This window comes from Apis laboriosa, unplaced genomic scaffold (assembly GCF_014066325.1).
Source record: "Apis laboriosa isolate Shangri-la unplaced genomic scaffold, ASM1406632v1 scaffold202_cov151, whole genome shotgun sequence".
NCBI lineage: Eukaryota > Metazoa > Arthropoda > Insecta > Hymenoptera > Apidae > Apis > Apis laboriosa.
The window spans coordinates 523,222-537,390 of record NW_025222291.1 but is presented as its reverse complement, the minus strand read 5'-3'; the positions used below and the strand labels follow the sequence as shown (position 1 = coordinate 537,390).

Below are 14,169 nucleotides of genomic sequence, written 5' to 3'. Positions count from 1 at the left end.
TTTTCAATTCAATAACAATATTTTATGAAAATATATAAAAAAATAAAAAAAAAATAATAAAGTCATGATATAATTTATTGGATACGAAATATAATATTACATGATAATGAAATTATTATAATTTTAAATTGATTTTCAATGAGAATATATTCAATATTATATTGCAATTTTTATTTAATATTATATTTCATATGCTTTAATTTAATTTATAATAAAAAAAAAATATTTTCAGAAAAAAATATTTTATATTTGAATTACCGCGAAAATGCCAGTGCGAAATCCGAAATATTCCGATTATGACCGAAATAGTGACACGGGTAGGGGTCGTTGGGATGGCGTTACGATCGCCACCTAGCGGTCAGTCGGCAGTCGTTGCAGCGAGGTGCAGGAGGAGGTTTGCTCGCCATATTTGTTGTTGTCGTCGATGGGGTAGCCTAGCTGGAGTTTTGTTCTAGTGCAGTGGTGTAGTGCGTAATTCTAACGTAAAGTATTACGATTATTTGTGTGCCCGTGTCGGGCTTAACCTTCGTGGAAGGTACTGTGGACACGGTGCAAGATGTCTCTTACATAAAACTGGTGGGGCAGTGGTGGCTCAGCTGTCCTACTCTGTTGTCGAGTGCGCCGTTTTATGTGTGTATGTGTGTATACATATAATATACATGTTTGTGTACTATTCCCCATTCTGTTCTGGTTCCGTACTGTTCGTTCGGTAGTGCTAGTAATAGTAATAATAGTAGTAGTAGTAGAAGGAAAGAGGGGTGTGAAGTGCACCAGTGACGGAACGGTAAACTTGTTAGAGAGGGTGAGGTAAGCAGGAAAAGGGTTAGAATCCATGTGTACAAAAGGTGTGAAAGATGGAACAGTGAGACATACGGGCTAAGAGATGTAAGAAAGGAGAGGGGTTGCTCCCCTATGCGGGGTCGGGGTCGTCGCACGTTCTTGACGTGGGTCTGTCGACCCGCCAAGGTCCTTATGCCTCTGTCTGTCGCGTCACTGATATGCTCGTGTCCCTCTTTCGAATTTTTTTTGCTCTTTCTCTTGTGCGAAAATTCAACTTAACCTAATCTTTTCTAACCTTAATTTTATGTTGTACATTTGACATTCGCCACAAACTACATATATATTTCTTTATTGACATATCAAACATTATTTTTTTTATTTGTCTTTTTACATCGTACTATTAACATCATTATGTATATCAACATTCAAATGTGTTTTTATTCTTTTTTTTCTACTTTTCGTGTATACTCATAACTGGCGCGAAATTATTCAAAATATTGAAGTGATACTTTTATAAACGAAAAATCAATACGCTTCTTTAAACATCGAAACGTGAATCAGCTGTTCCTATTCTATCTCATTTCAAACAATTTAATATTTTCGAATATTTATTGTTATATTTAATATTTGTTAATTTTTTTCAAATTTAGGCAATAGATTATTAATTTCGATTAATAACAATTTATAGGATTTAATTGATCAATGTAATTGAATATCGTGTGTATATTTCTATTATCATATCATTCTAATATTATGCAAACAAGTATCGAAGAGAAGAAAATATAAGAAATATAAATACTTCGCATAATATTTTGCAGAAAGTTATTATTTATACATTTATATGATTAATGCTTTGCAATCGATGTTAAAAAAACGTTGCAATAAAAAAAAGATATTTAATTATTAATTAATATCCGTTTCAATTTGTATATTATAGGATTAATTTTCGATAGTTTGTTACATAAATTTATCTTCGGAAAATAAGCAAAAATATATATATATAAATATATAGAATTGAAAAGTGAAAGGTGACCTTCCTACGACATCACGGACAAAACATGACGACGATAATGACGAACAATATTTGAAAATGTGATCGAGTGTTTTGATCCGATTAATGTCATTAATATTTGTATATATATATTAAATGATATTAACAATAATGCCAATCGAATTTTGAAGTTAAAAGATTTTATAATTAATATTTTATTGTTGACAATTAATAACAATAATAAAAAGTATTTAAATATTTAAATATTATTTAAATATTAAAATATCAAATATTTTTCTTAAATTTTATGTATTTTTTTCAATTATAATATTAAATTATAATATAATATTGAGAAAAATAATTAAATTTTTTGTAAATGAAAAATTTCAATTACACACTACAATAGAGGATGATATTGTAATATTGCGTTTATACCGATTTGAAGAACAATTAAAAGTAGTGCTTATTATAGTTGTGCAGCAGATAGATCTAATAAAAAGAAACTATCGGATAGACACATAATTTATCATATCATATGCAAAATATCATTTCAATTTCTTTTCTTTTCTCTCTTTATCTCTTTTTTCCTTTTTTCTACAAATATTATTTAAACAATACATGAAGTCCTATTTTATTTCGAATTTATTATTATTTTTATTGCACGTATGATATAGTTTTATTGTTTTCATTTTGTGATTGTTTATTGTTAATATAGCATTGTATATGTTGTTTATTATTTTTTTATATAAATTATTAAAATTAATTAAAAGAATTTTAAAAAAGAAAGGAATTCTCAATATTAATTTCTTAATAAACTTTAGAAGATTGTGTTCCATTTCAAAAATTGAAGAAAAGAGATCCAAATTCTTTTTTTAATTGCTTGCTAATTTTATTACAATCTATAATTGTATAATTTAATATAATATGCAATGTATAATTTATTATAATTTTAATTATGAAATGTTGTATAATTGGAAAGAAATTATTTTACAAAGTTGTTTTATTTAATGCTTGCATAATCATAAAAAGTATTAATTATTAACATTTGTACATATTATTAAATACATGTAGAAACAAATTGTATTTTGAAGAAAATAATATTATTCATTCATCATTAAATATATTATATTATTTGTCCATAATTATTTGTTATTATTGTTATTATTACAAGCAAATGATGCATTCACTAAATAAAATATCAAAATGGAAAAGGATTTGGATTTTTATAAATAAAAAACAACATATACGATTCTTCCATCCAAAATAAAAGAAACATAATTCGACTTCCTAAATAACTTCGAAAAATATTCTCCCACAGGCGGCGATTCGCGTGGGGCACAGGGTTGAAGGGTTTGTTCGTCAAACGGTGGCTCGGCTTGTAAGAGACGGCGACGGTATCGTCGCTTCGTGATCGCGGTGGGGCCGTCGTCGGAGCACGGTGGTCGTTCGGGGGCGCAGTGGCTCGTAGTATCGCGCGTGCCGATTCGTACGACAATTAAAACTGGCGGGCAATCTGGCTCGGTCTCTGGCGGGCAGTCTGGCTCGGTCTTTGGCGGTGGGTGGTAGCGGCGGCGGCAGCGGTGGCGGTGGAGGCAGTGGAAGCGGCGGAGGGGGTGGTGGCAATGGGAGCAACAACGGTGGAAATGGGGGTGGCGGTGGATCCGGTGGCGGTGCTCGGGGCGCAGAGCCTGCTGCCGCTTCCGCCGTATCCGTAGCCGTGGATAATGTCGCTGGTCAACCGAGCGGTCCGCAGATAATCGAATGGGAGGAGACCGATCGTTATTCCTTCGACGACTCTGATCGCTTCGAAGAGGATTCTTTGTGCAGCTGGAGCAGTGAGCCAGAGTCGTTGTGCAATAACTGGAGAGGATGGCGACGACCCACCGCCGGTTTTGGCACTACCAAGAAGCCTATGGAAGGTGAGTGAAATTTTAAATTTTTTCTTTCTTTTTTTTTTTTCATATGTTAAATGATTTGATATAGAGCGATAATTATTTACAAAATAATTGTTTTCATCAATTTTAATTACTTTGAAATATGTTATCAAAGACAATATTTTGAACACGTTTCCTTGAAAATCATTGAAATCAATGAAGACAATTATTTTTGTAAATAATTATGCTACAACATATTTAAAATTTGGTGGTTGTTTAAAGTCAAGAAAAATATTTATCTGAAAAATAAAAAGAAAAAAAAGTATTATTACTAAGATAATTTGTTGGTAAGGGATGATAACTTTAAATGATTAGTTCATTTATATTTATTTTTATTAGTTTCATTAGTTCATTTCATTTAGATTATGATAGTTAATTTGATCACTAGTGTATATATAGAGATTAAATTTTAATGTAATATATGTATATAATTGAATCATTTTGTATAATTATATATAATGTGATACAAATGTAGCAGGAAAGCTTTTTTATGATACACTGAAATTTCGTAATTTATTATTTTGAAATATCCTTAAATTTAATTGTAGATGTATGATCCAATATAGTAGTCCATTATCTTCGGTAGTTTTAAAGGAATGCATTGTCACTGCGTTTGCAAGATGAACGTGTAGCAATGCATTATAATTCTCGCGTCTCTTTAAGCGTCACATAAGATGCCCGCATATCCTATGACGCATACAAATTCCACGACCCGTTGGCTCGAATAAGCAAGGTTAATGATTTCCCATCTTCCTGATGCATCGTCACGTTTCTTCATGTTATTTCATTCTTACTTATCTTCTTAGCTTTCGCAATTATTAACGTTAAACTTTCCATAGAGGAGATTCGATGATTTTAGATTGATCGATATCGATTTTTTTTTTTTTTATTAGCGCCATCCATTAACTTAATAAAGCTTTCACTATGCGAAATACGTTTCTTCGCTTTTCTAGTGAAAATATTTCTGTGGGAGAAAGTAGGTATAATAATAAAAAGCGGAAAGTTTAAGATATTATATTTCAATCCAAATGGAATGTTCTTAATTCGAAAATTTACCGAAAATCCTTATTAATGTAAATTGAATAGAAGAAGTGTTGAAGTGGGATGGTTGAAGTTTTTCTTTTGAGGGTCTGTAATTGAGTTGGCACGTGGCCAACGTTCACGCGCAACGTAAATTACTTTCTTACTGTTGCTCAGGAACGTATGTTACACCATGTAATAATAATTTGCTACATGGTTGCATGTTATGAGTTGAAGCATAAAGTCAATTATTTTACCGCAATTTGATCACATTTTGCCTCCCTGTAAAAATATATTTTTTGCAGTTACACAATTTTTTAAGTGATGACATTTCGTGAATAATTAAAAAAATAAGTTTTATACGATTCGATTTATTATTGCAATTGAATGCTATCATTTCTCATATATTTGTTTTTTGTATAGCTGATGCATTGATAATGAGCAAAAATATAGATCTACATACTATCAAACTAATACGCGATATCTTGTCTTCACGTAAATAATGTTCCTAATTTTTATCTCATAGTTATAAGATTGGAGAAAATCATTAACAAATATTGTTTCATAATATCGAAATTTTATCAGACATATGAGATAGTGATAAATGAAAATATATTGTATATGCATATTATGTTCGATTCCATCTGTAATCTAACTTGTTGAACATTGGATAAATTCAAGAAGCTGAAATATCTTTTTATTTCTTTTTCTTTAATCTTTTATCATAAATATAAAAATAAAATTATTTTTAAAAATTGATTAACACAATGTCATTAAAATTTATTTTAATATTTCAAAAGAAAATTAATCAAAAGTAGATCAAATTTTTTGATTGAAATAAACAGTTTGTGCAGCCGTGTTCGTGTCGTTCTCTAGTTTGCACACGCATATATATATGAGAGGGGAAGTTAGATTTCACTTCATCCTCGCTGCTTCTCCCTGGAATACATATATACTCCTTTCCTTTTTCTCCACGGTCCTTGCTCCATGGCGAAGCGATCAAGGCCGAGAAAAAGACCAAACAGAAAATAAGAGAGAATGAGAGAGAATTGTATTCGCTCTCATTTGCTCGCGTAAACACTTCTCGTGCATTTAAGATTTTGTACTTGCTGCCTCTGCTAACGTTGAATGTTATCAGACGAAATAGTTTACCGTTAAAATATATTAATTATATGCGTGTTGGTGAATTCCTTTGAAAATGTTCAATCAGTGAATTTTAGGATGATGACGAAAGTAATTTTGGTGGTGAATATAGCAGAAAAGAGTTAATAAGTTTGGATGCATTATGTTATAATAAAATCATCGAATAGTATTAGCATAGTTAAAAGAAGAGAAATAAAAAAGAAGAGAGTTTGAAAAAATATTGTTAAAAGTAAATAAAAAAATAAATGATTTAAAATTTTTAAATTCTTTTCAAAATATTCGATTTTTAAATTATTATTAAGTATTGCTTATTATATTTATATAAATTATAAATATAATATTATAAATATTATAATAATATAAATAATATAAACATTAACATTATAAATATTAATAATATAAATATTAATACATACCTCTATTTTTTATTTCATTCGTGTCTCTTTCTTTTCACATTGATTTACAATTTAAAATTAACATGATACTTTTTAAGATTGTGAAAATGTTCATCTTTTAATATCAGAAGATACCAGGATGTTATAATGGTTGTTCCATTAAGAGTTTATTTTTAGGTACGATCCATTTGTGATGACGGAGAAACACCATTCCAAATGTGTTGTGCTTTAATTTTCCATTAATAAGCATACATACATGCATGTAGAGTTTTGAACGGTTTCTCTAGCTGTTGGTTACGACATGTTTCCTTCTTTTATTTCATGAGGCCATCCTTCAGAATTGCGACCACGTAGAGAAAGTATCTCATTTTACTTTCTCAGCGCATGCGCGTACGCGACGCGCATACATTTAGAAAGTACGTTGTTCCCGGAGACGTGTTCCTTCTGTCATTACATGATCGGTCACGTCAGTTTTCCACATGACCAGGCGATTACTTCTGCCTAGAATTTTCAAGGTTATCGTTCATCTACAACTATCGTCATGCGAGAATAATTTGCTACTTTCTGACACATGTTGATGCGCATTATGAATTCTTGTTTTCCATTGATATGATTCTTCACGAATAGAATATATATGATTGTTCTACGCATGCGCAAATGAATCGTTATGGAAATGCTCATTTCATATAAAAATTAACCTCTATTTAATTTTTCAGATTTCAAATTTAAATTAAAAAATTTAAATTCAAATTGAGATTACATCAAAGATTTAAAATTTATTCATCATTTGCTCATCAATGCAAAGGAAACACTTTATTATAGTCTATTTGGATTAGATCTGATGATTCATTACGATAATCAAACCGATATTGTTCCGATTTCATTAACGATCGTGTGACAAGCAATGGCGATGACATCATTGTATTACCTGGTATATAGCAAGTGAGCAATTCTAGCACACATCTATGACATTCGTATATCTATTTGAAAGCTTGACAGTCGAGACAGTGTACGGTCACGCGCGCAATACCATCCGGATTTCAATTAGACTAATGTATCGGCAGCGTAGCAAGAAGAGAGTATGTACGTTCTCGCCTCTTTGCATCTCTTGCATAGAGCATGATCTCTTATTGAACAAGTAAAATAAACAAATTATACTTTAAATTGTAGCTTATATTGATAAAATTTCAAAGTGCATTACGTTGATTGTTATTTAAATATTAAAGAAATTAATCTTTAATCTAATTATATATAAAATATATATGTAATAATTATTAGATTTTTTAGAATATTTGATGAATTTATGAAAAAGTAGATATTAATATTAATTATTACTATCTAATAGTCTTTCTATTGTATTAACACACATGATGACTAATGGGAGAACAAAAATCAACTTCATGAAATATAATAGTTTTTTTTAATTATTTTTCTATACTTTTAATTTTCTGAATTCCTGAAAATTTCATTTAGCTGATGTAGTAAATTCAAAAGGGCAGTCACATTCTTTTGTCTGGTTGTGTTATGGAAGATTTTTTTCTATCAATAATACGAGACAATTATTGATGATATATTTATGTGTGTAATAAGTAAATGTAATTGAGATTTAAAATATCTCTTGAATACAAATTTGCATGATGTTTCAGAAAATGATTTTCTAAAATTTATGTTTAATCAATTGTTAAAATTAGAAATAAATTGAAATTCGAATTGAAACTTCAATTTGAAATTTTGACAACTTGAAATTCTTAAAATCTAAACTCCTTATATATTTTTATTTTTTTTAAAGAAGTAAATACCTATCTGTTTTGTTAATTACAATTTTATTAAATTTCAATTTTTGAAATTCTTCAAATTCACTTTAATTACTTTTTTAGTTTGCAAAAAATTATATTTTATTTTTTAAATAAATTATAATAACTAATGAATAAATTTTTGAATAGCCTATCTTTAATATTTTTCCAATAATCTTTCGTCAATTTTACATTTGCTTCACTTCACGTATCTAGTATCTGTAAAAAGAAAAAAAAAATTTATATAAAATGCTCGATATCAAAAAGATTAAAAATCGGATCTCTTCCTTGTATTCATGTCTGTTGTGGAAAACAATGGTGGATATTGGAGGATATATTGCTAAGAGTAGAAAAAGAAACAAAAGAAGGGGAAGGTTAAAGCAAAAGAGAGAGCTAGTAACGAAGGGATGAGAAGTGGAGCGAGGAGAAGATGAGAGGGACGGCGAGGGTAGAACGACCCGTTACTCGAGGGTGGTCGCAAGAGATGAAAAGCAGGGCTGAAAGAAAGCTTTCACTAGTCGATGATCATTGTAGCTTACATTTTGCGAACACCCTGCGATTTAACACGAACAACGATGCAAATATGTGTATATTTACTTACTATTCGTAAATAAAATAGTATTAACTGTTATAACATGAATAAATAATTTGATAATATTATGAAAATTATTGATATTATGAAAATGATGAATTGATTGGTTGAATAATTTTTGGTCGGATAGCTTGTTCCATTGAAATAAAATCTTTGTTTAGATAAGATTTAATAAAAATTAGAAGGTGAAGTCTGTGCAATGATTTGTGTAAACCATATTTTGTTGTTGTCTATTGGAACTGATGATTTAATATAGCATCCATGTATTAACGATTCTCATTCTAGTTTTTAAGATTTTAAAATGAAACGATCTGTACTAACTTATCACGCGCTCCTTTTATCAGGCAAACATTGCACCATTGGCAAGCCATTGACAAGATTCTGATTCCAATTTGCTCACAAGCGAGACGATTCGAGCAACACCGATCGAATGGCCGATATCGGATTTGGATAATTCCATTCGTCGTCCAATAATTGAATCTATCCGAGCATATCCAGTTCCACGGTTGGATATTGTTTGGGAAGATCCATTGCAGAAACATCGGCGGAAACGTGCCTGGTTCACGTCTACTTGAAAATATTTTTTAAAGGAAGAAAATCGACCGGATTAAATTCTCCTCCATATTCTCTCCCGGATTCATTTGCATTTTTGTTTCGATTACGTGTTTCCGCCTAAACGATTTCCTGTTTCATGCTACATCCACTGATTGCTTTAATTATATGTAGATATTCCAAAGGATAAACCTGAAGTTTAACGAGAAGAAAGTTGCAACATGGTGTGCTTGTTATGGATTAGGTTTAGATTAGATTCTTGATTTTATTTTAAATTCATTAGATTGTTGTTTCTAGGACATTAAAATGTAAAATATTTCATATAATTATATTTATACTATAATTGATCATTTCTTTTAATTAATATGTTAAGTAAAAATGATATTTTTATTTTTTTTTATATCTTTCTAGTAATATTTTCAATAGGAAATAATAATTTATATGATCTACATTTGAAATATCAATATATATTCTTAAAATTTCTACATTTTCTTATTTTAATTAAAAAAAAACAGGTATAAATAGTTATAAATAGAGTATTATAGCGTAATTTTCTGTGTAAATATCATAGACGTTGAAATAAATATCTATTCTGGAACATCGAGTTTAACCTTACTTGTATACGATACAAAACTGAATGGCAACAAATATTTTTTTTTTAAATTTTAAATAATTGCTCTTTTTCATGTGGAGTATTTCCAAAACATATTAACGGTCATTTTAATATTACTTATTGTTGAACTAGGTTCTTTTCAATTTTAAATATTAAATAATATTATTTAATATTATAAAAATATTATTTTACACAAAAAATATTATTTTACATATAATTTAATTTAACAGGAAAAATCTTTCATTATTCTGATTTTTATTATAATTATTTTACTCAATATCTTTATTTTCTTTCTTCTTATATTGAAACAAATTCACATTTTTCTAATTTCTAGTTATTGAACATCGTCGAAGCTTGTTAACAATCTGCAATGAAACAAACGAGTGAGTTAGATTGGTCACGGATTTTATTAGTTAGTTGGAAATTCGATGTCGATTCTATCGCCGTACCGAATTTATATTTTCGCCATGTATACATAGTTGTATATGTATGCTCTTTCCCGTACGTGGAACGCGAGATTTGCATGCGAAGAACGTGCGTCCAGACGAAAGGGGGATTCTTCTTCCTCTTTCTCCCTTGACTGACAAAAATATTTCGCGCATAAATCGTTTCCATGAGATTCGTGGATGTCACTTTCATGGAAAATTATGTAACTTTTTGATTCATAAGTTATGTTTCTAAATATTGTTTTGTTTCTTTGTTTAAAATGTAATGCTCTATATAAAATAATCAATAGCAATAGTCATTCTATTTATCATCAGTCCATTTATTTCTAAATATTCTAGAAGTTTTTCTTTTCATTATGTTATATGATTTATTTAAACTTTTTCTATAATTTCAAACACATCTACACATCTATTAAAACAATGAAAAAGCCATTAGAGTTGAATATAAAAAACGTTGCTGATTTCATGAAATGTTTTGGTTTCCTTTCGTTTCGATACTTGTTTCATGGATTCATGGTAAATGTAAATTGTCAATCCTTCTCATCGAGGGAGAACATTCTCAGGATAACAGTGATTAATATCTTAAATTCTTGGAAACGTGTGTGCAAGCATTAATGTATTTCAAGTCATCGAGTAATCCGATTAATGAGATTCTAGAAAAATAATGTATTTATGTATTATTATGTATGATATATTAACGATTCTTTCGTTCTTAAGAGACACATTTATTCAAAAAAATCATCAATTCAATATTGTAACCGATATTGCATTATTTTTATCTTTCAAAAATAATCACTTTGATTTTTAATAAATAAAATAAAAGCTAATATCTTTTCAACCGTGTTATATTGCATAAATTACGAGTGAAATTCTAATTCACGTTCGTGTTTCTAACTCCTTCAAATTTCTACGTTATCTGACTGATTCGAATTTGAATGATTCTCGATAGCTTTACGCGATCATCGTTCCACGCAATTGTAATTTTCATTCTCCAGAATAAGAACATTACTTGCTTTCCAGGACGGTTTATACCTTGAATATTCTCCTTATTGAAATAGCTCGACTTTCACAAGCTCATCTGTATTAAATTAAAATCCCTTTAGTTCGTATTTAGCTCGTATTGTTCCAAATGGATTTCATGAATTTTATGGATCGTAATGTGACCTTTTATTCATGGCAATGCATAAATTAATCCTGATTAATGATGCCACGATGTTTCACGCCAAGAATATACTTTGATCTCTTATCGTTCCTTATGGATAATTGATTTATATCTATCATATTTTCGAGGTGGCAACTGACAATTGAAGAATTTGCAGCAAAGGAGATCCATTTTTCATAGTTTTTGAACTATTGTGTTTAATATATCTAGAAAGAAATATAATATATTTAATATTATTTTTGTAGCTTTTATTTTTTTATAATTATTAATTCAATTAGATTTTAATTTAAGTTTGAAATAATTGCTCTAATTAATGATCAGATAGAATAATTTTATATTAAGATTGCACATTTTAGATTATTTCTCATATATCATTTCCATGACAATTTCCTTTTTTATATTTGAATCAATGATTTTCCATCTTAATAATCTGTTTAAATAGAGGAAAAATCAGAAAGTTAGATTGACGATCTCCAAGTATTGTTCGAGGCGAATTCGTTAATAAGGATCCATCGCGTAGAAGGTTCACGCGACTCGGCTTATCGTCGATCGTAATCGCTTACGCCCGGAATATCGAGCCATAAATTCAATTAACCTGACGAGCGCTTGAATTGTCTTCTTGTGCACGGATCTATCGAGTCAACCGAAACTTCATTATCTTGCATCGATGTGTGCTTATCCTTGGGCAATGACCTTTCAAACTCCACACAGCCATACTGCAAAGTGGATAATAAAATCCATATTGCGAAACTTTGATTCGAAATATTGTTTTTATCTAGTTTACTTACCGAGAATATAATTGATTTGAACAATAGGAATTCAATTATGAATATATAATGATGCTTATATATTTATCACTTTAATTTTTTAATTAATTTTTTTTAATTTAGTTTTATTTGAATGTATTATATTTTAATTCTTATGTTTATTCTCTATATTTTGCCTTGTTATACGATTAAAATTTTTGAAAATAAATTTTATACAACTTTTTAATTATGCGAAAAATTAATGTACTTACGTGTTTTACAAATTAATTCTTCCAGAAATTTGAAATAGTCTTATTTATTTTTTGATTTTATTGTTCATTCCTTCAATTCTTTATGAATATGACATGGTTGGATCAGAAAAATAATGCTTTCATAGTAGCTTATAGCCGTGATGAGAGTCACGGCATTTGAAAGGAATGTTTTAGAAATGCTTACAAAGGAACAAAAATGAATAGATATGTTTGGCTGGATGCCAAATAAATAACTTATGATATGATTTAATAAAATTATTTGTACCTTTAAATTAGAGAAGAAACTTAAAGATTTAAATTTCATAATACAACATGACGTCTAGTTTCTTTGCATTTCAAATAACAAGTTGTATCATTTTACACCGATTACAGCGCTTTTACCAGTAATTCATAATTTCATATAATAGGTGTCGCTCCATTCATCTTCTACATTTGTTTCGTTCGAACGCCAATCTTTCTTTTCCCGCGTGTTCGTAGTGTGTTCAGAAGTTGCAATGAAATTTCACCTTTAGTACAGCCACCGGACGTACATATATATGCACCAGGTAGAAAATTAGCGTAGAACAATGGAGCATCTCCCCTACGTAATTATCGTGCGGTTTGGCCATTCGAAGGCGAGGGTCTCTATCCTCTCTTTTGCTTCGTTCCGTTCACCTAGTCCCTGAGACACTGTGATTATACGTACACGCGCGTGAATATCGCTAGTTACACGGTTTTATGGGATTTCCACGTGCACGTGTGCGTCATATAGTTATCCAGCTCTCTACCATAATTACCGGGAGGCAACAGATGCATGTATTTTCATTCCATGTTGCATGCTTCGAACTTGGCAAAAGCGTTCTATGAACATTCACGCACGTGTCACTACGAGAGTCTGGTTTGTCTTTTTTTCTATTTTTTGTTTCTTTTTTTTGTTTTCTTTTTTTTACTCTTACACTCTTGAATGAATAGTCGCACGCGATTCTCTTGAGAACGTTCAATTTCTTTAAGATTCTTTTAGCATGTATTCAAGATTGTAGGTAAAAATACATGTATGTATGTACAATGTATGTTGTCTGTAATTTTTATCGATATTTCATGAAGATTAAGCTATTTAGAGTTTTTCTTGACTTTGAAATGACTTGTTATAATAATTTAGAAAATTATAGTGATTTTTGTATAATAGAAAATTGTAATTGGATGTATATATATATATGTTTTTGCTTTTATAGTAATATTTTAGGTTACCAATGATTATTGACTATATATACATATATATTATTCGTTGAGTCATTAATTGTGTATATCTTTAAGATGTATTCTGTCGATATTGATATATACAATATACAAAATATTAGAATAAATTATTCTATCATATTCAAAATTTATGATAAATTCTTCTTAATGATTTATTTATTCTAATTACTTTTTCAAATATTCATTTTGTAGTATGATTGAACATAAACAATTTTTTATATTAATTTTTTAATAAGACTTGTTCATTTTATTAATTTTCTAACGAACTCAAATTGAATCAACATTGTTGGCATTATTAATTGTATAAAGAAACAATGCACGAATAATACAACATACATTATGCACGATTTTACCGACGAAAGCAACTGCATTTTTATCGCCTGACTATATGAAGGATTTTCGTGTTCTTGCCGAGAGACGGCTCTTATTCCACAATTTACGGATATTTCTATTGAATTCACAGTCCGAAATCGATCGAGTGGGGTGTAAAATTG

At 29.5% G+C, this 14,169-nt stretch overlaps 1 protein-coding gene and 3 long non-coding RNA genes across 4 annotated transcripts in view; 1 reads left to right on the top strand and 3 right to left on the bottom strand.

Annotated features, from left to right (window-relative positions):
* Window positions 1–2,389: 2,389 nt before the first annotated feature.
* LOC122712445 (zinc finger SWIM domain-containing protein 8 homolog) overlaps window positions 2,390–14,169 on the top strand; it is a 73,811-nt gene continuing 62,031 nt past the window's right edge. The window contains exons 1-3 of the mRNA XM_043932133.1: window positions 2,390–2,394; window positions 2,487–2,490; window positions 3,240–3,690. Of these exons, the coding sequence (XP_043788068.1) occupies window positions 2,390–2,394; window positions 2,487–2,490; window positions 3,240–3,690 (460 nt within the window). The remainder of the gene's footprint in view (window positions 2,395–2,486; window positions 2,491–3,239; window positions 3,691–14,169) is intronic.
* Window positions 4,091–7,296, bottom strand: LOC122712525. The gene is made up of 4 exons (XR_006346355.1): window positions 7,192–7,296; window positions 6,285–6,764; window positions 4,762–5,007; window positions 4,091–4,669 (listed from the first exon to the last, which is right to left on the bottom strand). It is a non-coding gene; the product is annotated as an uncharacterized LOC122712525 (long non-coding RNA).
* On the bottom strand, window positions 10,044–11,621 carry LOC122712526. The gene is made up of 3 exons (XR_006346356.1): window positions 11,292–11,621; window positions 10,263–10,912; window positions 10,044–10,178 (listed from the first exon to the last, which is right to left on the bottom strand). It is a non-coding gene; the product is annotated as an uncharacterized LOC122712526 (long non-coding RNA).
* Window positions 11,747–13,557, bottom strand: LOC122712527. Its single transcript, XR_006346357.1, has 3 exons — window positions 12,705–13,557; window positions 12,440–12,618; window positions 11,747–12,137 (listed from the first exon to the last, which is right to left on the bottom strand). It is a non-coding gene; the product is annotated as an uncharacterized LOC122712527 (long non-coding RNA).